This window comes from Simochromis diagramma, unplaced genomic scaffold, assembly GCF_900408965.1.
Source record: "Simochromis diagramma unplaced genomic scaffold, fSimDia1.1 OVJJ01000596.1, whole genome shotgun sequence".
Taxonomy (NCBI): Eukaryota; Metazoa; Chordata; class Actinopteri; order Cichliformes; family Cichlidae; genus Simochromis; species Simochromis diagramma.
Window position 1 is genome coordinate 19,057,188 of NW_024387245.1, and position 27,827 is coordinate 19,085,014.

General features: G+C 39.2%; 1 protein-coding gene across 7 annotated transcripts in view; it reads left to right on the forward strand.

Annotated features, from left to right (window-relative positions):
* The window catches only part of rxraa (retinoid X receptor, alpha a), a 158,218-nt gene that overhangs the window by 106,751 nt on the left and 23,640 nt on the right, over positions 1-27,827 (forward strand). For 5 of the 7 annotated variants that reach the window (XM_040000601.1, XM_040000602.1, XM_040000597.1 and 2 more), the window contains 3 exons: positions 7,454-7,692; positions 22,701-22,860; positions 25,672-25,851. In XM_040000601.1, the coding sequence (XP_039856535.1) occupies positions 7,454-7,692; positions 22,701-22,860; positions 25,672-25,851 (579 nt within the window). The remainder of the gene's footprint in view (positions 1-7,453; positions 7,693-22,700; positions 22,861-25,671; positions 25,852-27,827) is intronic. The other 2 variants (XM_040000598.1, XM_040000600.1) reach the window with 1 other exon arrangement.

A 27,827-nucleotide genomic window follows, 5' to 3' on the forward strand; every position in this document is an offset into this window, starting at 1 on the left:
CCCCACTTCCTCTCTCCTATCTACAGAGTAAACATATCAGACTCAGATATTTACACTTTGGACATAACTGAGGGCACCAGATTAGTCTGTTTATGTAGTGGAAAACAGTAGACAGACATTTCCCAATTAATGAGCACACATGCACACACACAGAAAGTGTGAAGCTTAATGGAGAAAAAAGAACAATGAATAATGATCTAGTTTTTGAAGCGCATACACAAAGTGGTTTATGGAAGACTGAGAAAAATATCAGCCCGCTGTCGTCATGGCGATAGAGACATCAGCAGTAAAAACTCTAAAAATGAAACCGTAATACCAACTCCCATGTTATTTTGGGCTCTGTTTTTTTTTTCTTCCACAGCCCACTGAATCTCCTGGGTTATTTCGTTGAATCTCTTTTTCCCTCTTCTCTCTTCTTCCTGAACACATCCGGAGAAATGCTAATGACTAGTGTTTCATTCCGGCTGCGCTCTGTGCCACTCTGTGCTTTTCAAAAGTGACTCACCTAGACGATGTCCTAAAACGTTGTTCCGAAGAATTTAAAAAAAGAAAGAAAAAGGGAAAAAAAATACTGCTTGGTGCCTCAAATCAACAGAAGGTGTGGGGTGGAGGGGTGCATTAAAAACAGGGCCCGTGTTATTGTTGACATGCCACCCTTTTATCCAGTTTTTTCTTTGGAGCTGCAGTTTACTAAAGTGCCACAGTGTAGGTGCAAGTGACTCATGACTGCTTCGTTTATTGCAAAGTCGGTCTGTGAAATGATCATTTGTTTCCTGGCCGGTCTCTCACCTATGCCATCATTCCCCAACTTAGCCATAGCCAATCACGGTTAGTATAGAAAGCACGTCGTCTGTGCAAAGGATCTACATCAAGCCCATTTGGATATTTTTTTGTTTGTTTTTGCATTTTTTTCTGCACTGAAAGACTGAACAAAGTCTTCAGAGAATATGGGATTGGACACAAGCTATAGAGGTATTAAACTAAAATTGGCAGTGGTGTATGCACAAACATAGAAAGAGAGAGCATTATGATTTTTGCCTACTGACAGTCAATTCTGTTGATGATGATTCAGGAGATTTAATAGCTAAAAGGCAACTGGACATAAAGTATGTGATTTACTGAGATTTATCTGTTCTCGCTTTCTGTTTTTGTAGCATCCCACGCCCTTGCGTTATACTAAATCTCCACTGTGGCACTAGTAGATGAATAATAGAGGAGCAGAGTTAGGCATGGAATGAAAAATGAGCATCTGTCTGCCTCTGTATAGGCACATGGCTATGATTGTGAATGTGTTTTTAAAAAGGTTAGACAAAACAGGTTGTTCCGAAGTAAGGTGAATGAGACGCTGAGAGGACAAGCATATGAAGCCAGAGAAGTCATTTGTGAGACAGCAGTCTAAAGAAAGGAAAGACACACTTTTCATCGGCTCTCAGGATTGTTCCGACTATAGTGGTGCACTTTCCATCTATAATGCATCATCCCTTGCTGGTGGCAGGGGCAACACAATCTCATGGGCTCGTTAGGGAATGCAACCAATGGTGTTAGCTCTAAAGGCAGCTGAGTTATTTGTAGTCTTTATGTGAGAACAGTGGTTGCTTATCTTTTCGTGTTGTCACAAGTTCTTATGTGCATCAGCTGCTGAAAATTGAACAGCGAGGGTTTTTTTCCTGCTTGATTGTTTTACTTTAATGCTAACAAGCAGACTGATCCAGCATGTTGTTTGAGATGCTTTGAAAATGTTTAAATCCAAGATGTACACACAACGTAGACAAGTAAACTCATCAGATGTTTTATCAGGTAAACCTTGCTAGCACTGCGTTAATCCCCCTTTTACCATTTAGAACTGGCTTTTCTCTTTGTGGCATGAATTGAACAAGGTGCTCTGAACAGTTCCAAACAGGTCCACATGGTTAGGATTTCTTTATATTTGAATACCTGTACCTCTGAGACATGATTTCAACTACCAGCAAATGGAGCAACCATCCAAAATTTAAGCGCAACTTCGTATGGTGCAATATAAGTTATAGATTTCTCCAGAGTAGGAGTGGTTAAATTTATGGAAGTAAAGGTGATTAAATTAAAATATTGACTGTTAGAATGAGACTATATGAATGTCTAAAATTACAAAACAATTTGTTAGCTTAAACGAATTAATAAAATGTGCTGTCTAGCGTGTGCAACCAAACCCATCTCTGCGCCAGTTAAATCGCACCCCTTTTAACATCCCACTCACTTTAATCCTGTACAGACCAGAAATTCTTTGTACTGTTTACACCAGTGCTGTTGTGCAGATAACAGATGGTGTCATTTTTTTTCTGGAGAGAGGGTGGTCATTAATCACAACTGCAGCAGCTCACCTGTCAGAAAAAATGTAAACAGGTTGTTTCCAACATGTTCCTGTTTTTGCATTGATCTGTCATCTCGTTATCCCTTCTTATCTGATTCTCATCCGTTTATCATCTTTAAACACACAAGTGAGTAACAGCTAGATAATAAATTGGCAAAATTTCCCCCTTGTAATAACACTCAACAGTAGAACGAAAGAGCAAGAAAGGAAAGCTAAAGGGAGGGAGGCATTGTTTAGATGTAGGAGACTTTTGAATGGAGTGGAGAGGTGATAAGTGGAGAACTTTGTCTCTGTCAGCAAAACAAGCTCTAATTTGCTTATTTGTAGCTGTCACTTGTTTTTGTGTGCCCGGCGATTTTGACAAATTGACAGGGAGAGCCTGCAGACGGCAACGCTCTAAGTGGCTTACAGCTGTGAGTCACCCTTTTTTCTAAGTTGACGCTAAGAGAACCTGGACAGATGCCACTCATTTCGCGAATGCTTCAGTATGCTTCACACTCACATACTCACTGCATGAGTTTGTGAGTGTGCTGAGCAGCTCCTTTAGTCAGAGACTGAAACACTCTCGCTGCAGGAAGGTCGCTTTCGCAGATCATTCATCCCAACAGCAGTTAGACTCTATTACTCCTCAATCACGATGTCATAACTCACTGGACACTGTGAACATCCACGGTCACCACTTCATGCATAATGGACCTTCTATGTGTATGGACATGTGCAGATATATATGTATGTATAGGTATACATATGTATATTTAGTGTGTATATGTGTGTGTGTACATGTCTATACATAGGAATAGTAGTGGTACAATAGTTATGTTAAGCTATATAGTTTGTCTTGCATAGTTCCACAACCATATCCATAATCACATACTGTGTGTGCTACCGTTGTATATAATGTATTATCTTACTTATTTTTTCATTGTTTGCACTTATTTGTATTTTTTGTATTTCCTTCTGATATCTGTACCTGAGCTGAGGTAACGCAAAAAAAATCCCCGTCGTGGGATCAATAAAGTCTTATCTTATCTTAATTTTTATTTTTGCTCTTACCTGCCCTGCCCTTTTTCAGTGATTGGCTTTACAGTCACTCTTATCTTTTGAACAGGTTTATTTCATATCTTGCATACAGTGCAAACGGCTGCCAGAGGTTGTTTTTCCAAGACTGCTCACGAAGCATATTCCCATTTCCAGTTTAACAGGTTAAGATGGAATTGGCTATATGAAGAAACGCAGGCAGGAGTGGCAATGCTGCCCCCCCCCCCCTTTTTTTTTCTCCACTTCTTTTTCCTTGATTAGTTGGGCTTAAAGTCAAAGTGTTGGTTGAAGATTTAACAGAGATTCTTTGAGTTGTATTTTTGTATCCACATGACGATATTTATAGTTAACTGATAACAGAAACTGGAATTTGAGATCTTGTTGTATGAGCCGGGACTTTATCTCAAAGGAGAACTTGGCAAAGCTTAATTTAAACCTAAATGCACATGTCTTGTGTATGTACAGAGGAACCTTATTTCCATCTTGCTCCTTGCTTACTTTTCTTGTCCAGTCTAGTCATTTCTTTCCTTTCTTCTCTGTCATTCTTCTTGTTTTGTTTCTTCTTGATTCCCCTTCTCTCATTGGATCTTCCTTTCTGCTTTTTTTTTTTCCTTCTCCACTCTTCTGTCCTTACAACCACTATTTGTTTCCTTATCCTTTCTTTCCTTGTCTCCTCTACCCTAATTTTCTCTTCTGCTTTCCTCTCCGGGGAGGATTAGGACAGAGTCCTTTTCATCCTGCTGTAATCCTACACTGGCAACCCAACTCCAACAAGAGTAAACATACACACGCATACTGTACACTCAAACGCACACACAGATATTTCGCATTGAGAAATCTTTATGTTCTGGGAGCTTTGTCCAAACAAGACCATCCACATACAATCCAGTGTGACCACATGGTTCGCTGCTTGGTCATAAAGAGGGGGAACATTAGAGGGGAAAAGTGTTCTGCTTTGGATTTTCCTCTTCTCTAAAAGCTGTCGGAAGAAAGAGGGACATAAAGAATGAATGGGAGGGGAAAAAAGAGACATAACAGGCGGATCTACCTCCCAGCCTGTCTCTGTCATCCCCCCCTCTAGGTGGGGCCTTGCTGGGATTCTGTTTGCTGAGTCCCACTCTCCCCTATCCTCCACCCCCACTGAGAGCTACAATGGCAGATTGGCAACTCTAATACCGCCACTCGTTTTATCTGCTTGAATTGAAACCCAGTTGGAGAAGGGTTATGGGAATTATTTTGGAGCTATGTGTGTGTGGGCACATATTTTTGGAGGAAAAAATCTAATCATACAGATAGAAGCTCAAGAAGTATCAGTCATGGGATCCAACACTGAAGTAACATAGCTAGATACAGAGCTGTTATTAGCCCCTTTTTTAACAAGGCTGTTTGTTTATTTTCCAAAGGATAGGGTGTTTCTGTGTGGGTGTGTGTGTCGTTTCTAACAGGAAGTTCTTTTGAGTCAAGCAAGATGTGCAGGAAGTATTTGGTTTGACTCAGCTGAAAACTGCACTGGTACTCAGTGCAGAGTGCTGCTAAAACCAGTGCTCCTGCAAATGTATTTTGTAGCATTTTTTTTAAACGATTTGAGTTTGTATGGCTATTACTTTGGCTACGTAGCAATAAAAAGGATGGGGAGAATTCCTAAAAGAAACTAAAGTTGCTAATCTCTGCTCTTAACTAGTTTAGCTATCTGCTTTTTTCCACTGTGCAGAAAATAGAGGAACCTGGTCACGTACAAAATGTGGGAGCGTGATAGACAAGCCACACTCCAACTCATTACATAACATGTGTCCATGCTCCCACTGCAGAGAGCAGACAGAGTGAACTTGCAGTGTCAAAATAGGACAGGGTATAAAGGAGGGTATTTAAGGACAACAGAGAAACTGATGTGAACCTCAGCTCTCTAATGCCAGCTATAAAAATGGATCGAGAAATTGTTGTAAATTAAAATACAAAAATGAGGGAATGTCTTTGGAGACACTGAGATATGTCACTATTATTATTATTGTCATTATTATTATTATTATTATTATTATTATTATTATTATTGTTATTATTATTGTTGTTATTATTATTATTATTCATGGGCATTTTTGCAACATTTAATTGTTCAGCATTTTTCTTGCAAAACTAATTATGTGAATCAGTTACTGATAAGGCCACTGTTGTTTGATAAATTATAATGTCTATAAAGACATTTATGTTCAAAAAGCTGGTGTGTCTTAACGGTGTGTCCTTTGTGGGACATTTAATGAATCAAAATGGGGTCGATGGATGTGAGATTATAAAAAAGAATGATGGAAGCAAAGGCAGGCTCAGTCATAAATGGAAAGTATGCAAGACTGAACTGCAGTGTTGAAAGTTGAGACAGGAGGTTTGTTATCAGTGCACATACAACAAAGTTGCCAAAGTCTCAGTGACATAGCACAGTATATCAGTACTTCTTTGCTAATGTTCTCGTCTGTCTCATATCTTCTCTGTTGACAGCTGATGGAAAGATGGAAAGCTCAGTCAAGATAAAGAGTGGCTCTGATGATTGGGGGGGGCTGTGAGCGCAGATGAGCTTTTGTACACATGACCTTATCCTTATCATTCTGACTTCAGTCTCAGTCACTGCAGGATTCTCCTCAGCTGTGGTGCAAGGTCATGCTTGTCATTTTCCTGAGCCCACTACTACCCCATTCATAAGCTATATGCAATATAAATCCAGTGTATATCCCTGACCTCGTAGATGCCTCAAGGAAGGACTTCAGTTTACCAGAACGAAGCAGTCTGTGAGAGAGCAGCAGAACTGCTATGTAAAGTTATACAGTCTTTTTAAGTGTTTACCACATCCATGGCCCCCCATATCCATAAGTCTCTACTGTCTTTTATTTCTTTTAATGTCATACTTGTTTCTTTCCTTTGTCTCAGTTTCATTGTATATCTACGTTTGCCTTTACTTCACTGTGTGCTCTGCTCTTTGTGTTAAGCATTATACACATAGCTGAGAACAGGATTGACTGTTAAAGAGAAGACCATAGACAGTATAAAAGGGGTATCTTGCCACCAGGACATCACCTACTGGTTTGTGAAGTCCCACTTAAATCTGTGATTTCAGCTTTTTGGCCATAGCCGTCTTGGAAACCAGATGTGGTGACTTAGGGATGAATGAGATTGTGAAACTGTGCACTCGCTGGCTAATGATTTATGGTTGACAAATCATTAGCTAGCAAGCCTTTCCTGGATTATTCTCCTTTGTGACTCTTAGAAGGACCACAGTTTAACAAATGGATTTAATCTTCTGTTCAGTTTGACCTGAGACTAGCAGGTGAGACTCATCAGGAAAGTGTTTAATGAAGTTGCAGGTTAAGAAAGCCGAATGTCACTTTCCATACACTTCTAAGCAACCACAAGTCTTTTTTGGAACTACATGAGTTTAAGGCACTTCTACGCTGGCTTCACTTTTCAGACCTGGAAACTATGTCCTATGTTGGTACATTAATTGGAAGTTTCCCAGGATATGTTAATCCATCAAAAATGATGGTGGAGAAAAACAGCAGAGTAAAGAAAACCAACACCCGGTTCATGTACACAAGCTTTTCATGACATTCTGCCCATACCCACAACCCTTCAGCCGCTGACTTTGTGGTTTTTCCACTATTGGTGATTGTTGGATTTAATTGTCTTAAGTGTTTTTTGCTGAATTGTCCATTTTCCTGCACAGCACTCACATTAAAGAACTGCCTTCACACTTTACCAGATGTGCTAGCCTTGCGGTGCCAACGACCCTGGCTGGAAGAAACCAAGTGTGAGAGCGTTGTTTTGAAGAATTCTAAGTGTTTATTCAAAACTTAGTTATCAAAGTGGCTTTTTGGTCCAAATTGTGAAGCCTTGCATCAGGTTTTTCCTGTCTCATTTTGCTTTGAAAATCTTATGAAGGCAAAATCAAAAGACCTTATTATCATAAGAAAATATGACGGGATGGTAAGAATTACCCGTGTTTATTATCAGTGATTTTCTTTGCTCATTGGAATCGTCAAGATAAAATGTGTAATCTTTCTGTTTTTTGTTTTTTTTCCTGAACAGATTCATCAGGCCAGGTGACCTCTTCGCCCTTGGGATCACCAACCTCCCACCGTGGAATGCACCCATCTCTACTCAGCCCAACGTCCATGGGGCCCTCAGGCCCTCTCCACTCTCCCATCAGTACGCTGAGCTCTCCAATGAATGGCCTGGCTTCACCCTTCTCTGTCATCAGCTCACCCATGGGCCCTCACTCCATGAACTCGCCTGGCATGGGCTACGGTCCTAGCGTTAGCCCCCAGGTGAGGCCTGTTAAGAGACACTTTTAAAAGTTTACATTTTAAGGATGATTATATAGAGATTAGTAAGCATACTGACAACAAGTTATCTGCTCACTTTCTGATAAACCAAAAGATATATTTCTTTGATACTCACAGCCATAGCTGTTGCTTGCACTTTCTAATACCTGAAATAGTTTAAACCTGGAACTCTCGTGGTTAGCCCAAAGGTTTATAAATCTGTGGGGAGATGTCCCCAGATGGGGTAATGAAGTTTCTCATGTGATTTGTTGTTAGCAAAAATATATTTATTCCCCGACTAGAAAGGAACCACTACTGTTAATTGCCCCTTGGGAATAAATAAAGTCTTTCTGATTCTGATTTTGGAACTGGCTGGATGAATTTGGTCACAGAGAAGATGCTGGACCGAAGACCTCCTACTGATAGCTTTAATTGCTAGCAGAGTTTCATGAATGTCTGTAGTTTCTCATGTTTGTTTGCAAAAGCTTGCCAAATATTGGCCAAGCAGCAGTATTACTAAGAAAGTGCGAAAGAACGGGTTGTGAAGTTGTGCCAGCATGTTTCAAAACTTTTGGTTTGAAGGCAAATGGTCTTCGTTTCTGGTTTATGTCACACTTTTCAAAGTTTCAGTATAGCTTGGAGAGCTTGGACGGTGTTTGTAGACAGATCCATCACTTTCATTCAAATTATAGGCGAAAGCAATATGCAGGTCTTATCTTCCCAGCAACTTTTGATCAACCTTCAGCGACTTGCAAGTGGTCAGGGAGTGCTAAATTATCCCTCACAGTGAGCGGTTGCTAGGTGGTCACTGATCAGTCTGTAAGCCAGGTGCGACTGGGACCTTATTCACTACATCTTACACTGTCAGCAGGATTTTCACATCCAAAATGTCCAAAATGGTCAACAGGTGTGTGGTCTGCAAAATGTCAGTAGAACCACTGCAGGGACAGTGTGGTTTATTTTTGTATCAAAAGGAAAAGGTTTGGAGAACTTAGACTGCTGTCTATATGTTGTGTTTTAATAAAGAACTGACAGTTTTTTGCACTATAGATCTCTCATTATAGACCAAATTCTGATTTTCATTAGTTTTAATTACATTTTCATTTGAGGTTTGAGAGTCATGCACATCATGGGTTGCTTTTTTATTTTAGGCAAAGTACAATATTGCAAATTTACAACATTAATAGAATCAATTCCACCTGTTTCCTCATATAGATTTAAATATGATGTTACTCCAAAATGCATTAAGTTACTTTGTAATTTTATTATTGTGCTTTTTAACAAATGTTTTTTAAAGTTAGCTATTTTTGGAAGAAATGTGATGAAGGAAATTAAATATCCATTACCATATATCCAATATCCATAAAGTGGATTTCATATATTCTATAATTGTAATTCAAATTAAAAACAAAGAAATAAATGAGGAAAAAAGTGAGTTACTAGTAGCTGGTTGTTTTGTTGGGGCCAACAAGAGGCACTTACAAAAGGCAAAAATTTAAGTTAATGACCCTTCCACCTTTTATGACTCTTAATTCTTCTATATAGATATTGTTGACCAAAGGTTTTGCTACTGTCCATTTTTAGCGAGGGGCAAAAGCAGATCTCTGTAAATGTGAGATGTGGACTGTATTTATTACACAAGATCAAGAAAAAAAGCCTCGTAGCAAGAAGCTGTAGTGTGTTTAGGGCAAAATGAACATCCATTAATGCTACATTTTTCATACTGTAAGAAACCAGAAAGCCTTCATCCTAGGTTTCATGAGGTTTTCTCTGTGCTCCCTTTCAGATCACAGAGAAGTGCAGCTGCCCTAAGCCAACCAGAAAAACCATTTACGTATATCATGTCTTGCAAATTCCAGTCACATGTTTCAAAAGTGCAAATTACAGTCAAAACTTGCACACTCACACATATATGCACACATATCATTTTCGTAAGCCAGGCCCCAGCAGACAGAGACCCTGCTCTGACCCTGTGGCACAGTTAATCAAGTCCTATTCAACTGGGATTCCACACTAGTTTAGCTCTGTCACTCTTACTTCTATATCTGAGGCATATTTTTTCCCTGCCATATCTTACTCTCGTCTCTTTCTATTCATCCATTCTTTTTCTTTGGCTGTCCACTTTCCTAGTCTTGTTCTATCCTTGTCTCTGTCACAACATCTCCATTTTCTCCCTTTTCTCTGTTTCTGTCATTTTTGTTCCATCAATAAGCTTTGGTTTCTTTGCTATTAAATGCACACACGCACACAATTAAGACATCAAAGCATACAGTGGCCCATTTTCAGTTTGGTGCCATATCTAAAATTGAAATAGTTTCCCCCCAAAATGTGGTTGCTGCCATTCTTTATGTTTGTTGATTTATTATTTTTTTGGATGGGCTCTCCTCGCTATTGTTGAGCTTATCTGTGTCTTCTTAGTGAAAGTGTCCCACATGTAATGGAGTTTAGAGTGGATTAGGAGCACTTTGTGAAAGCAGCCAAAATCTTTCATTGCTAGAAAGCCCCTCGTCCTTCTCCCCACCCTCTCCTTCTTATTCCTGGGCACTTTATGATTCCAACACTTTCATCTGCACTGCCATTTCTGTCCTGGAGGGGTATTCTTTATTTGCAGGTGAAATTTTTAGTTAGCAAAACACTTTGGTGGGTTCAGCTGAACCTGCAATGTTTTTCACTGATTTACATTGTGATGATAGTGAGGCACACGTGTGGGGGTGGAGAGCTGATATTAGACTATGGTGGATTTTTAATTTGTCCAATAGTGGGACAGGAGACTTGAGAAAGCTGAATGACACTGAGGACCACACAACAACCAACTGAGCAGAGAAACAAAAAAGGCTAGTTAGCAGTTAGCTCAATAAATCCTGAAATATACTGAAGCAACTGTCAGTGTACCAGGTTGTGGGGAAAAACTGCTCTGTCTCAATGAATCTTTTACACGTGCTTTAGTGTTTTGATATAACTTTTTAGGTGTACACATTAATCTTGAAAATATGTTTACATTATGGCATTCATGAAAAATATCCTGTGGTGTCAGCATACAGGGCTATTTTTGTACCGCCTCACAGCCAATCCCACCATTTTTAGTAGCTGTGTCAAGAACCAGTAACAACTGATTCAGTTAGTGCCAACTGTTTTAATACTGTACTTACAGTAATTATAGCTGGTTTAGTATTTACAGTGCTGTAGTGGTTCATTTGTTGAAACAGTTGATGTGAGGGCAAATGCGTCCAACAAACCAAAGGTTACCGTATACTGGTGTGATTTAATTGTTTCTTTATTATTCATAAAATAATGAAAATACATTTTTTGTAATGTTAAAAGATAACAAGAAAAAAAATCATTTTGGCTGACTTTTTTGATTAGTCTGTCTAAGAGAAGCAGTATACACACAAGTATTATGCTTAACTTAAGGTGTATCTGCATACTATCATTATACTGCAAAGCTTTAAAAAAAATATTCTCATTTCATTAATGCTACAGAATAAAGAAAGGAAAAACAAAAATGTTATTGTTGACACCTGTGTTTTACATATTTCGAATGCCACCCAAACCCAAACTGTACAGGTGGTCTTGTAAACGGTTAACTATGAGTGATTCCATAACCGAGATTGTTGAGGCTTCTTGCTGCTGCTCAGCAAAGGTGGGGAACAGTGGTTTGATTTGAAAGTGCAGTGGCTTAGAGCATAAAGATGGTGGCACTGCCCTGTGGTCGTGAGGCGCGGCACATCTGATAAGACGTGATTTGAGTCAGACGGCATATGCCACTTACACTTAACACTCGGCTGACTTGCTTTTGTCAGGAGCAGTTAACTGGAACGAGGTCACAGCTCAGCCTTTTTCACTACTTAACCGCCCAGACCAGTGTGAGACCCTGCCTAAGCTAACGGCTCACAATGCACAGGCGTGGACACACACCAAACTGCATATACTGTACTTTCTTTCTAATGATCATACATGCATATGTAGTATTATAAAATACAATAATCACAAGAATACCTTATTTGACCATCAGCTGCACTCAGCAGCATCTTCCAGTAGAAAGATTACATTTATAGATGGACATGCACGGTCAGGTGGTAATCGGGCTTACCTACTTTGCCCTAAAAGCTATATATTTTTCAATAAAAAACAGTGTATAAATGAAAAGCAGCAAGGTTTAACTATCCTCTACATCAAAGGTTTAATTGAAAACATGATGAAAGCTTGGGAAAAGATGAACAAAAGTCCTATTCATACAGGAGTCTCACATCCTCAGAAAAAAGCTAACCACATGTAAAGAGAGAGACAGTCCTTTATTATCAGCCAGTTCTTACATCTTGAACAACAGTACTTCCCCTTCAGCTCTGTCCCGAGCATCCAGACACAATGACATACTGCGGTTATGTTCTTTCTCCTTTTTTTTTCTGTGTGATGAGGACCATGCATTGTCAGCAAACATACTATACATAAAAGATATTGTGTGTTATTTGAAACACATACTTTGTCTTTTATTTCGTGGTTTTGCCAGGGTTGTCAACTCATATTTTCTGGAGTTCTATGAAGGGAGAGGTTGCAAGACATCTTTTGAGCTATATGCTCTGGGTGTGTTGGCAAACCGTAGTCGTGCTTCTTAGTATCAAACTCATCAGTGGTTATGTCTGTAGGCTTGAACTTACTGAGAAGACAGACCGTCCCCCGATCACAGACACCGCAACTACCCAAACACATGGAAGGGATTATAGGCAGTGGTTGGAACACAGTTCACACTTGCAGTGACAATGAGGAGAATTGTCTGGCTGTTGGGAAAAAGGGGTTCTTTATCATAGAACCATGGCTGGCTACCATTTTCCAGACGCAGTGTGTACCCCTCTGGGTTCTGTCCTCCCACTGAAACCTCGCAGCAAATCCTAAACCAACAACCTACCAGTGTCTCACAGTAAGGCTTTCAAAATAGTAAGCTCGACTGTTTCTGGACTCAACAACACAAATGTGAAAAAGGTGTAAATGTTTTACAAGAAATGGAACACGCGTTTAATAAATTATAAATGAGCGGCAGCCGTGATGTCATGTGCCACTTTTCAGTACATCGTGTTTAGGCGTTTGTGTTGCTAGGAGCCTGAAACACAGCACATTCAAGTGAAAGAGAGAGAGAGGTGGACCTTAGCCCCTTTCTCTGTGGGAGTAATAAAGGTCCCTTCCACTGCTGTGGTCTTTGATGGACTTTGCATGACATCATGGCTCCATGGCTGTAGAAAAGAACTGTGTGTAAGGTCTTAGGGGAGCAATCAAGGCTCTCTAACGCCAATCAAAGCTTAGATGTGTTAAAGAAAACTTTGAAAACAATTTAGCGCTCACTTTTTCCCATAGCACTATAAAGGTAAAGATGCAGTGCAGTTCTGACGGAATTAAAGCAAATGATTAATACATTGTGTTGATGGGGAGAATGCAGATTTTATAGAAAATAGTTCGACAAAGAGTTACGTTAAAGCCCCTCTCCTTTGTTTGCTTTTTATTAGTGATCTTATTTTTCTTATTTTTTCCATAACTTTTTATTTTACAAGCCTTCAATAGCTGATGGATTGTTTGATAAAGCTTGGGCCTGTGTGTGTTCTGCTTGTGTCGTGCCACACAGGAGTTGGGCCATTTAGGAGGTAGGAGCTATAAGGGATTGAAATGCTAACGTTAGGCTTAAGTTTCACGGTGCAGCCTCATAGTGCAGGCTCTAGACATTGTCGTTTGAATGCCTTGAGGGCACACTTTTATTTTAAAGCTTGAAATAATCCCTTCAGGGCTTTAATTGCATCTGCTGGTGTGATATTACAGCAACTCAATGCAGCCTGTGGACAGACATGTACGCTGTGGTATGTCTGTGAAGTGTAATGACACTTTCTGTATGACTAATTCTACTTTTGTCACTGCCCAGACGCCTGTAAAACTTGAAGTCATGCACAGATATTAGTCATTTTATATTTATAAACTCTTTACAGTCCTATAATAAATTATTTTCTTCAGCATTCATAACTAAAAATGAAAGATGTGTTACACAAAGAAGGCAAGGCTGACATTTTCTATGAAAAGAGTGTTGAAACAGATTAGTTTAATCTTGCAAATGTCAGATGTTCAGTATCAAACCTCATTCTGGCAGAATTGGTGTTGATCACCCAACATCTTGTTTAGGATTAGGGAGCTAATCAGTCGGAAACAGTCATCAATAAAGTACTTGTTTACTTGTTGTCGGCCATGGAAAGTAAAAGGGAATCCAGTTGCCTGACACTAATACTATTACCCAAGTAAAAGACTCATCATTTAAAAGCAGTTGGATTTGTCATCACATTATCCGCCAAATGGTGGAAAATGGAAATGTAACTAAATGACTTGCAAAACACTGCTAAATTCATTGGTGGTTTTACACTGAAATGGTCTTTAAATTGCTGCCAGATTATGTGTTATTTGATAAAAGACATATAATTTTGTTCATTTTTATGGTGCACAGTAGGAAACGCCTAAAAAGCTACGCTGATAACGTAATCACTAGAGCATTAATCTCTGGACTGGTGCCTGTCTTGAAAGCAAAAATATGTCTTTATCCATCTCGAAGTGAAATGTAAGATAGTGACCCATCTTTACAACAAAGAGGACATGCCAGTGTACAGTTTTTGAAATAGTTTCTCACAAAGAGTGTGATATGGGAATACTGAATGGCAGACAACTCAAGTGCAAGTGCAGCACATTATTCATACATTTTCTGTAGAAATGCATCAGTTGCAACTTTCTTGCCAGATTTTGATAATAAATCTGATAATTTGATAATTCAATAATTTTGAAGTCTGGCCTGCTGACTAGATTAGGAAAAAAAATCCAAAATACATTCAAACTTGTGCCCCCATTTCCTGTTTTTTTTATTTGATGTCACAACAGTCATTTTAATATTGCAACAAAGAGAACAGCTCAAATAAATCATTAAAAGACTTTGTAGTCACCTACGTTTATTTTCAGTGCTATCAAAACGAGGAAATAGGAAATGCTACATTGTTAGATAATTGGCTGTTGGCATTCGCAGTTTACATAATTCAATTTGTGTTTAATTTTTTGTCTTTTGCACGGCATATTTCCATCTAGCACAGATATTGCAGTTGTTGTGACATATTTTCCTATATTTAGTTACATTTCTGGACAAGTGCATGTCAAGCTATGACTGATTAGCACAGAATCTTTATCTAAGATTAATCAGCCCATCACAGCCTGTCAAATACATATGATTCTAGTTGCTGGGTGATCATTTAGTGCATCTCTAATTTTCAATAGTCAGACAGTATTACAGCATGTAGCTCATTTTATCAGTTAGAAATACATGTTTATTCAAAGGTTGCAAAAACAGTGGGTTTTTTGTTTTTGTTTTCTTTGTTGTTGTTTTTTTTCCCCCTTGGAATAAGACAATTTTATCATTGGCCATTATAAATGTATATATGCAGAGTATTTGCATTCTAGGTCACACACTAATCAAAAAATAATAATTCAAGTTTTATGCTGCATATATCTTCTGAATTTCATGCAAACTCAATCAAATTGATTATTAATTAAAATAATTATTGAAACTAAATTCTGGTGGCTCTGATTAAAACATCGTTGGGTGGCACCAACAATTTCTCTATGCAGGAAACACCCTGGCTTTTGCTGTATGCTCATCAACACCCACGCAAAGCCAGAACGACACACTTACACATGCACATGGAGACCAAATGATAATGCACGCTTGTGCTTGCATGTAACTCCAGAAATTCATATATCCACATAGACACATAGATCCACTCATGCCGTGAACCCACCCCTGTATGTGCAAAAACTCCAATAGATTCCAAAAACACTTAGACAAAATCCGTGCCCAGCAGTGCCATTCTGAGGTGAGACAACAGCTGCAAGTTACTGTGTGTATTCCAGCTTCACTGCTGCAAGGCTCACTGCTTCCACAGCACTGATAGGCTTAATATCCTCTTTTTTTCACTGCAACAAAAGTTTCTGTCAAAACACGCACACACACACACACACAAGCTGGCAGTGCTTGCGATGATTCATTTTATCTGCTATGGCACAGCATGGTGCGAGTGTTAGAAACCTCCAAGCTGTCTGGAATAATGTCTGCTTCTGCTAAATTCTACTGGGAGAGAGTAGGGAGAGCGTTTTAATAGAGCTTAGTGACAATAATCACGGAGCTATTTTACAAAAAGACATACTTAGGAAGGATTTATATTTTGTAACCAAAGGCTTTATTTAATGGTTGATAAATAATGTATGTATTCACTTAATAAGCTATTAAAATACATAAATTATGGCCACGTTGTGATCCCATGTGTAAGTGAGGGATCCTTTTTTATTTTTCATTGATTCCTTTCGTTCACTGAGACTTTTGAGGGAGACTTAATTATTCACTGTTATGCTAAAAGCCTCCATAAATACAAGGTTTCCACATGCAATCACCAAGGCTTCAGCTAAGTAAGCAGTTCAAAAAATAGTCACATTATTGTTTCCTGTTATAACTTTTTGTTCTTTTTGAAATAGGCCAATGCAGTGACTATGTAGGTGTGAATATAATGGTAACACGGTGCTTTTTAATTACTGTGTATTTAGAAAGCTTAATGTAAGTACAATGTAAGTACACATTTTGTACTGCAGTCTGTAGAAGCATAAAGTATACGGACATTTTTCCATTACATAGGCCAAAAAATGTCTTTTTGACAGTAATTCTGAGAGTGCTGGATGTAATCATGATGGTCATACAGTGTATACTGTAATAGCTAGAATTTGCCTTTCCTTCCTGTTTCCTCATCCTGAGCGTGACTCATGTAATTTGCTGTTACATGACAGGACCTATTTGCAGAGGATCCCAGAGTTCATCCACAAATAACTGCATGAACTGTGCTGTGCATGTGTCCGTTGATTAGTTTTTGTTATGTGAGCTGTTTGCGTTCAAAAAAAGTGTCTTTAAGATCTCTCATAAGTTATCTAACTGTGGCTAAAGCCCACAGGCTACAGAAGAGGGGTCCATCACCACATCCCCCCTGTGTGAAATCTGATACCCCGTCTCTGTTGATGCATGTCAAGATAACGCTCACACACACAACACAGCGATGAGAGGAAAGTTCTCACTCATTCCACCCATGCTTTGCACGAGTCCCAAGATAAGTGTTCTTTTAGAAGGAAGTGATTGTCACAATGTGTCAGAGGTGAAAGGAGACTCGGGGTTATCATTAGGCTAGATCATTACCTGATCCCCTGTCCTCACCTCTCAGTCGACAGCTGGTTAGACTTCATCTCGTGTCAACAGCAGATTTGTATCAGGTCCACTCACACTTCCTTGCTTTTACATTCTAGCTGCAGATAGTTTCAGTTTCATGCCTTAAAGCAGAAATAAATTAAAGTTACAAAAATTAATAATTCTTAAGCAAAGCACAGTAGAGGGAGCGGAACAAGTGTCAGGAGTGTGATCGGAAACAGTGGGTTGTGAAGTAGAACATTCAGTTCCTGGTCATGTTGTGCCGCTCTTTAATGGAAAACCTTATGAAGAAATTCTATAAGGGCGTTTTTGAAAAGACCCAGTGAAGATAACTTTCTCTGTATTAACAAAGGTGCCCTTGAACAGCAAAGTAACTGAAGTTCCACATGAGGATTGTGCATTAAGGAGTGGTGCACGAGGATTTGATGTCTCCTTTTGAAGTATCTTTACAAGCAAACTCTGTGCTCTGACTCTCTGAATCGAGCTAAGCTCATCTTAAGCACAGGCCTCTACTGTCTCTACTCTTCTTTCTCTTTTGTCCTGTGTTCGCTCAGGGGACGCTCCTTTCTTTAGATTTCCACCGCCATGTATTGTCATAGAATATTAATAGTTCACAGGGGCTGTTCAGCTGCCAAGAATATTCTGTTATTTCTGTTAAAATGAATTATGAGTAATGTGAGCTGCACTAATACACTTTTTTTCCCCTTCATCGTTATTTTGTTGAACTATTGTTTTTTTCGTTTATGGTTTCAATAATAAAATATTATAATTTATTGTATTGTCATTTATCTTTTTGTAGTATATTTAGTTTTTGAGATATCTTCACTGGTTCATGATTGGATTTTTTGTACTTTGTAACTGGAGTATATATTAGTGTAATAAAGGCCATGATGTACTGTTTTTGGCTGCTGTCACATAGTAAAAAATTGGTTTTGCTTAAAAATGAACTGATTGCAGTTTTATTGGCGAATTCCAATTTTTATTTTCAAAATAAAATGAATTATTAAACTACAATTTGTACCGATTTATGTAACTAAGCAAATGTCAGGTGCTTAAATCATTTTTCAGTGAGTTTATTCCTTTAACAGATAACAGGGCAGGTGCTTCATTGTCAAATCTTTTCTATTTCTCACTTGTTTCTAAATTTGTGCTTTCATCCTTTGTTCTTACCACATACTTTAGGTTGCTGGCTTGTGTCTCACTTTGAGCTCTGGATAGCTTTAGTTTTAGCCACTTTTCCTTTGTAGTTTCTTTAAAATGCAAAGGGGATGATCGGGTATGTGGTTTGTTGGTTTGAGCGTTTTTGTGGTGATGTGCCATAGATTACTTTGGGTAACTTCCACACTAACATGATAGTGTGTGAGATTTACCTGCACCATTGTGTGCATGTTTTGCACCCACAAAATGGACCAGTTCATAAGTGTCCATACTGGAGGCTAACTGGTCGGAAATCGTCCCATGTTGGTCCCCGGACAGTCGATTGGTGCACCTCTAGTTTGTTTGGTTTTTTTTTTTCTTCACTGTAATGACCCACACATATCTGTTGCTATCATGACCCAACATAAAAAAACACTTGTTTGGCATAATGTGTCATAGTGTTTTTGTAATTCCAAACCAAAGTAACACTTATAAATAACTTTTTATGCGCTGTTTTTTTATATATTTCCATGCAGCCGCTGATACTTTCTGTCGCTTTTCCATTCATATTTGTAGAACTATTAATTCATCACCTTTAGCCTAATGTTTGAATGTTACAGCAGAATGCTGGAGCCAGCAGGTGGCACAGAACATATAATCATGCATATCAGTTCAGTGCAGAATCTGACACCCTCAAGCAGACACAGACCCCCACTGTACTGGATGTATCACTGGAATGCCCTCCACAACATGTTATGTAACACCTGCAGAGAGAAAAAAAAAATGTGTAATTTAGTTAGACCATTTCAGGTCTCTTTTGTTTTGTACATTGTTCTGCAGGGAATCGTGTGTTACGTTGAAAAGTCTTGGATTTTAAATGACCCTCGTCTGTTTTAAGCTTTCTTGTCCTTAAAGTGTCTCTTTGGTGTCTAAGGAGAGGCTTGTTAGTGGGGTTTCCCAGAGCTGTACACACAACTGGCATACCTCCCTGCAATGGTTCATGTGTGTGTTGTAAGGGCGGGTGCATATATTCTATTTCCAGAACTAGTCCTGAGCCACTTTAATCTCCCTGCCTTGTCTCCATCGCCATGGGCAGAAGGAAAAGAAAAGTCCCCCCCTAGCCTGCCCACCCCACTGTTGGGGAGCAGTGTTGCTGAGATTGAGTTGCAGGTTCACTGAAAATAGATTGTAAGAGGGAAGAATCTTTTCTGTCAGGGAGAAAGAGGGTTTGATAGAGACTGTCTCAGTCAGGAAGACAGCTCTGTTAGTGCTGCACTCCAGGGAAAAGGACTAGACTCAGGCGTTTAACTGAGGTAAGACCTCATGATGTGGGTTTGTGCATGCATGTGGATAAACTTGCATAGATGTGGGTGTGTTCACGTGCTGCCAAAGTGATGCAGGTATATCCCTGTACCCTTTTTGTCCTGCAAATTTGAGGCTATATCCAAACGAATCTTTTCTATTTAATTTTTTCTTTCTCACAGTTACCACTAGCATCAACACTAGGTCTTTGTTTTAGGACCCCTTAAACCATGGTGTTCCACAGACTGTGTGACAGGCCCCCTGGTGGGGCATTGAGCCTCAGTGGGGAGTTGGGTTTTTGGCTTGCTTGGATAACCAGGGGAACGATATGAAAAGAAGTTCATCTGAATGAATATCATCTAATGATGGAAAACAAACGGGATGTTTTTCTTTTAAATCCAGTTTTGAAGATATTTATTTTAGTAAGATTCTGCAAGGATTGGTGGGACTGGTGTTGCAAACTTTTTTTGGGGGGGGGGGGGTATTTGAAAGTTTGATAAGCTCTGCTATAAGTAGATACACAATGAACACTGACATTTTTTTAGCTTGAAAACCAGATGCAAAAATTATACCAACTTTTTCTGGCTGATTGCATCTTGTAAGCCACTGCATATCCTTCATTGATTCGTCACGCTCCTATCACGTGGCCTTATACTGGAAGAAAACAATGACATCAGCTTTGACTCCCAGGAGTTGATTCAGATATTGAATTGCATGCATTGCTGACCTTTAGTGTCCCTTGAAATTCTGCATTGTATTGTGTTTTTCTACAATGTTTCCTTTTTAACCTTTATTTGATGTCTAAAGTACTATAAGAAACTGTGCAAGATGGTAACCTTTTTTTTTCCAACTGAGGCTGTCTGTGTGTGCCTCTGTATGTGTGTGTTTGTTTGTGTGCATAGCTCAGGCCAGTGGTGAGTGCCAGGGTGTAAACTAAACATTTCCTTATGGTGAAAGGGGGTTTAGCCTTTTTAACTCACTCATCCCTCCCTCCCAAGTTAATCCATCATTCACACAGCCAAACATTCTAACTTATGTAAGCTATAATTTTGAAATTCAACTCAGTTCCCCAAGTTCCCATGACACCCCATATGTCATGCAGAATTCTCTGGAAATATGTGTAAAATGATGCAGGAGACATCTAGTATTTCCTATTTGATGTGATGGCAAATCACCATGGGCTTGAATATTTCTCTCAATGGAAGCATGGTGTATTGTAGCTTCCAGCAATATGTATGTATTTGGCACAGCTAACATTTTTTTTCAGCGTTAAAGAGGGATCAGATTTTAGGGTGTGTAAGCTGTTGAAGGTGACATGCCACAGTGGCTTGTATACAGTTTGTGTGCAGTGCAGGTAGTATCTTGGCCATGTGTACTTGCAATTTGAGTATGTAGTTATTTACATATTTACATATAAGCTGCATATAAAAGTCTTTTTGTATGCATGTCTTATCTGCCTTATCTTTATGATACATGATCTGTAAAAATACATAGAGAAATAAAAAGAAATTAAACTGATATATTGTCCATGGTTCTAGAGGAGCTTTGTTCCTTGACTTTCTTTTCTTATGAAACATGCTGATGAGTTCAAATATGGGAACTCTGGACTGGAGGGTTGTTGGAGCTTGACCCTTCACTAAAAGTCAGTATATCTCAGCTACAGCTCCTTTGATTTTCAGCCCGTCTGTTTCTTTTAAGTTTTCAGTATGATTTTGCTTTTAACAATATGTGGATCAAAAATCCATTTGGTGCTCACCAGGACACACGTGTGTATCCAGTAAATGTGATTTTGCAAAAAATCACTTAAAACATTTCTTCTCTTTTTTTTTCCTGAAAGTTTTTAAGTCTACCACCTTTACTCGTGTACTCTGAATAAAAACAGAATAATACCCATTTTAATTTCAAGGCATTTTTAGCTAATATCCTAATTAGTTTCATGTATAATCTAAGTGATATTTCTATGAATTGTAGCAATGTAAACCTGAGATTCTGTAATTCCCAGTTATAAAGATATTACACAGCTACAACTGTAGTTGTGTAACCACTTACCAACATGCATATTAACTCAGTGGCTGTTTGGTTTATGTAGTGTGCATCTAGTGTTTGGTTTATGTAGTGTGCATCTAGTAAAGGGCATTGTTTGCCCTGATGTATACTTTTCTATGTTCTTCCATTATGCTCTTAATGTACTTTTGTCAGATGAGTGTAAACACAGCTTAGGGTGTGTTTTAGAGTGACAAAATATGTTAGCCTTGTCATTATAAGATGTAAATGGCTTTTCTGTCATTCCTAATCCCAGCAGATATAGACAGGGTTTCTCTGCAACAGTATGAACTTAATTTTAACTCAGAAAGTGTTTGTGCTATAAGACATTTCTCATGTGTGGTAACTTAATAAAAACACATCTGGCTCTGCTCTGCCAATAGTGTTCTGTCTCTCATCCCTCTGTTATGAATGTGCCTGTGGAGAATCTACTTGTCTGACTATATGCAGTTTTCCTTCCCCCTTTCTTACCATCATGTAAAATTACTGTGGTTTTAGCACAGTCAATCAGACTAGTGCTTTTACTTTTTTTCATGAAGTAATTTTTTTTCCACTAATAGTTGGCTTGTTTCTGTTCCATCCAGTATATTTAGTGAATAATTTATATATTTCCCCTTAACGTTTATCTCCTCTGGAAACAGCGTGTAGCTTGTTATAATAATTAGCCTCCCCCTTGCTTTTCACTTTCAGCAGAAAGCAAAGAGGGGTCATTTTTGGATGAATTGTATCAAAGCTCCTTCAGAGAGAGAGAGACACAGGCAACTATTGAAGTTAGACTTAGGGCTGCAGTTGCGCTGCTGCTAAAACAAATGCTGTCTCTTTATTCTGCTGTACTGTTCAATTTTGCAGTAGAGTTATGCTACCGCTGAACATTTTGGAGCCAGCAGGGCTTGTTGAGAGCATGAATAAAAGAGTTCCTGGGGTTGAGTGGTGCAGGATCCTGCTGCGCCAGATTTAGATCTGAAAATGAGGGGAACAGGAGGGAGGAGAGTGAAAGGGAGAAATGACAGAGGAAAAAATAGGTGTTGCTAGGGCTGCTGACCATCTATATTACGCATCAGTAGTCTTAATATGCCTTTTATTTTGTACATTTCAGATTGTTCAGTACTCCCTGAGTGACATGACTCCAGTTTCATGTAATGTCCTTATTGTGTATAATCTTCTTGGTGAATTTGACCTTAAGCTTATGTGATTTATTTGACGGTGCTTGTGCGATTTTGATGTTTTGAGTTTAGCGGGCTGCATTGTGACTTGTCGGCGTGTGTGTTTCTGTGTGTTGATGTTCCAGCTGAACTCTCCAATGAACTCTGTCAGCAGTACGGAGGACATAAAGCCTCCACTGGGCCTCAACGGCGTGATGAAGGTGCCTGCCCAGCCCTCGAGCACAGCTCTGTCACTCACCAAACACATCTGCGCCATCTGCGGTGACCGCTCCTCAGGTGAGTGACATCAGACTGTGATGACTGTCTGCAAAGGAAGCATGAAAATAATTCAATGTCAAAATTGACCTTGTCAGAAATCTTTTTGAGAACTGGTAATGGCTAAGGTTATTTTCACTGGAGATTACTGTTTTTAAAGGTAGGTGTGCGAAGGGGGAAAATCAAAACACAGGAACAGGAAACTTTCACAGAGCACATCTGTGCAGTGAACAGCAACACCAAGTTCACTTGGGAGGATGTCAGTGGAAATGGATGGGGCTTTTTGGACTACACATTTTAGAGAGAAGCTTCAAATTGGAGTATATGGGTTTATAAGAGCCCTACACCTCTGGGATAAGAAGGGGTTTACAAGAGTAGAGGGGAACAAGAACCAGAAACACACAAGAGAAGATCCTGAAATAGGTAGTTACTCAAAATGGGCCTTCTGATGTCTGCCCCCAACTGGGTGCAGTCACATCCAACTGGATGCAGTGATCGGAATGCCATTGTTCATCAACGGATTGATGAACAATGAATGTTGCATCTCCTGCATCTAAAATTTTTAACAGCTGCTTCAACAGTGTGCAGCAGACACAATGGAGTCACCTCTACACTACAGTATTTAAAATTCTGGGAAATTCCCACTAATCATTTAGAACTCCAGATGAGCGGTGAAACGTCTCCATGTAAGTCCATTTAGCACTGCTTAGCACTTAGGTGACTATTTGAACATGTTCACAAATCACTTCCCAATCAGAAATTTCTAAGAATTTTATGCAGTTTTCTAAAAGATTGTAGGGAGACTTGACATGGGATAGATTATTTAAAAAAAAATCTAAACAGCTTAGACTGGATAACATTGCACTGTTTCCAATTAAAATAAAACAGGACTACACAGCATCTTGCCCAAGCCTGGGCTCTAACCACATGGAGAAACCTCCGGAGAAGATCCACACATGAACTTCGGTCAGAAAACGGCCCCACAGTATGCTCTGGCAGAACTACACACTGCAGCTTGTTGGAGTGGGAGAGCTTCCTGGAAAGACAACAGTCATCAGAATTCTTTAAAAATCTGGGCTTAAATGACAGGGAAGCCAGAAAAAAGCCACTCCTGAAGAAAAGCATGTGAGGGCAGCAACAGAAACGCACATGAAAGGAACCTAAATCATGTGGCAAAAGATCATCTTGATTGGATGAAACCTAACCTTGAATCGCTTTTTTACTGAAACAAGAAAGCGCTATGTCTGAAGGCGACCATGCGCAACTCATCATTCATCCCTACTGTGAAGCAGTCAGTACAATGAATAGTGGCACAAGTAGAGGCAGATTTTGGAGTTTCTTGATTTTCATTTCAACACAGTTAGAGTTCAGACACTGGAAAATTATATTCAGATAGAGATACAAGATATATTCTACAGTGTGTTCAGGAGAAACAATGTGTTTTTTGTCTTTATCGTGGAACACTGGACAAGCTGCTTATCCTCTTCGGGATATTCGAGTGTGCATGGGAGTTTGCCCAACCAGAGCCTGTTTAGTGGATTTTCAGGAGGAAGCACTGGGAAAGACCTGAAACTAGACAAATTACATTTCTCGGCTATCTTGGAAATGCCTTGGAGTCTCCCTAGAAGAGCAGAGACAGGGACCAGGAAGAAGGAGGCCTGGATGTCTCTCCTTAGACTCCTGGCCCCTTGACCCAAACATGGATAAGCAGTAATGGACGGATGGATGGACGGATGGGTGGTCGTTTAAGGCTATTTTTTGATTAGTCTCTGAAAGATGGTAACGATAACAATAAAGCAAAGTCAATATAACGTGTTACAAGAAAAGGCATAAAATTCCGTTTAAGTCTGGCACCCTTAATATTTCTGTAATCTTTTTTGTCCCAAATCAAACTTTCTCACGTAGCACTTTAGGTTGCACAATAAATAAAGATTGTAAATAACCTTTTTGGCTTCTCAAAGAACAATAGCTTGCTCCAGAGTTTTCTTAAACATTGGCTATCATTTGGCCAACTTCTAGCTTAACCACCTGAACCACAAGAACATTAACCCTGGGTGAACAGATAACCACGGGTTATCCGAGGAAATGACTCTCATAGCACTCATCTTTGTAGAGTTGTCTTAAATCTCTTTTTTTCCCACACTGCCAACAAATAACCATGTGTTTCATTTTTTCTGGGGATAACCATGAAAAGTTTGTAGCCTCTGGATAAAGGTGGATATCTAATTCATTGGACAGTTTTACTGTCATCCTGCGTCATTGGTGCTGTGTGCACCCAAGGGGGGAAATCAAAACAATGTTTAATAGCAAGTCATGCTTCATTTAGCTGTGCTCGGGGGCTTTATTTATCTTCTCTGGTGGTCTGACCCAGCAGAGAGCTAACAAAGAAACAGTTTGGTCAACACTGGAGAAACCAAATGGACTCCATCCGTCATAAATAACAAAAAAGAGCTGTTAGAAACAGGGTCAGACAACACCATATTAGAATGCCCCCCCCCCCTCACATATTCCCTTTAGTGAGCCTCTCTTTTCCTTCATCACCAAAGGGTTAGTAGAAGGGTCTGTGATCATAATTTTTGTTTTGTTCTTTCAAAGTGTTTCCTGTGTATTTCTTTGTGTTATTGTAACCACAGAATGGTAAATAACATGTTCATGAAATCACAGTAAATTCCGCGAATGTGTTGTAGTTGGTAAGGTCATAGGTGTGTACTAATGAAGAAGCAGCAAAACAGCCAACTCAGCAAATTCCATGTGTACTGTGTCACCTTATGTTTCCAAAAAAAGGATCAAAAACTAACATTAAGCAAACAATCTCTTTTCCCTTTTCCTCAGGTAAACACTATGGAGTCTACAGCTGCGAGGGCTGCAAAGGTTTCTTCAAAAGGACTGTCCGCAAAGACCTGACCTACACCTGTCGTGACAACAAAGACTGTGTCATTGATAAACGCCAGAGGAACCGCTGTCAGTACTGTCGCTACCAGAAGTGTTTAGCCATGGGCATGAAGAGAGAAGGTACAGCACATACCGTTGAGGATAATGTCTCACTTTCCTATTTCCTTATCTTTATTAATCTTCCTTTTAAAAGGCTCAATTTTGGGGAAGTGAGTAGCCGAGGAGTACATTCAGAAGTCCATATGATATGTATTTTTGGCATTTCTGTGAGTAGAAATATACTGAATTTTGAGATTCCAGAATTTTGGGGTATTCTGAATTTGGTTTGCACTCAAACTGCTGGTGCGTTTGACACTGGTGCAGAAACAGTATCGGAGTCATTACTTGAAATGAAAGTGCAGTGCATAACTGTTGCATTATTCAATATATCAGTTTCACATTACTCATCAGTAATGTGTTAACAGTATAGTTAACGATATAACTTAAGCTACACCAAAACAAATCCCTATTCTAATAAGGACACACATACGATCTTTCTTTCAGTATTTATGTATGAACACAAAGCTGAAAAAACAAAGCAAAGTTGAAAAACAGCCCAAAGACACTTCAAAGCAATTGCCACAGCGATTCTACTTTAATTCTATAATGCACAGGCTGAAAAGGAAGCTGCAGCGCTGCAAGCGTGACTGCTCATCACTGCCTTTGTTACCTGTTGAAGTTCAGGGCCTGACTGCTGGGCTGGGGCCAGCACACATATCTGGGCTTTAGCTTTGCGTTAGCATGCTGGTTGTGCAGCTTTTTTGCAAAGAGCCGAAGTTATGTTAGTAGTACAAAGCTGTTGTTTCTTTCCTGGATGCAGTAATGTCCATCTCCACTCATCAAAAACTGAAGACCACTTCACCATTTTTCTGCTTCTAGCACACAAACTGAAATGATCTGATTGTAGCACAAGTTCACAGGAAAAAAAGAAAGTTTGTTTGATGTTTTATGTTTCCGCCTTTCTATCTGCCTCCCATGTAGATAGCTGAAGAACTTTTAGTAACAACGTCATTTTAACTTTAATCTAATGATAGAATTTAGTACAAGAGCACGTTACATTACTGTGTTACTGAAGAATGTAATTTCATTATATACATTACTTTGGAATGGATTACACCCAAGACTGCACACAAATACTCATTTAAGCTACGACTTCATTAACGACAGAGCTTTCAAAATACCCTAGAAGTTGACATAAAATACTTTGACATGTCAAATGTAATCCTTCCTTTTCTTTGCAAAGTTTCCACTTCTTATAGGCCAAAGAAAACAAAAAACAGAATACTTTGATAAACTTGGCAAGTGATGCAGAGCTGCAAAGACCAACTGTATCTCACCCAGCAAGCGATGTCAAGGGTAACTGACGTCATATGTTAGAGACGCATCAAATTTTTAGAAAACCCGGCATCTCAAATGAGAGAATTTTCTGCTTGCAGCATTAGTTTTTTAGAATGCATTCATCTGTTCAGCGCCATGAATCAAACATGGCTGTGCGTGGAAACCAAATGAGGGTTTGTGAGAGCAGGCAATCCACACGGAGACTTCAGCAATGTAGACTGAAGAAAAACATTCTCGGTTAAACTATGAAACTATGCGAGTTTATGTTTCCTGTATTTCCTGGAATCCTTTTTTGTCTTCTCCTTCTAATGATTTTTGGAAATTTACATGTGGTGTGGGGAACAGCTTACCTAGTTATTGTAAGCCACCTCATTTTTCACACAGTGCAAAAGATGGATGCTGTACTTATGTTGCAAGATATGTGAAGTTTAATACTCCAACTGAGTACTCCAACTGGATGATGTCTTGTAATTGCACAGCACGATGAAAAATTTGCACCACATTCCTAAAGTTATAAGCTGCTGATGGTGTGCACATAATGCTGTCCTTTTGGAAGACATTCAGAGATTCGATCAGCCACATGGGACGAAATATAGGGCCTATTATTCGAACCCAGTTTAAGATCATTATTCAGTTTCTACCATTATTCAGTCATTTTTCAGTGTTAATGTTATTTTAAAAGGAAACCATTACCTACACATAAATAGATATTTATTTTA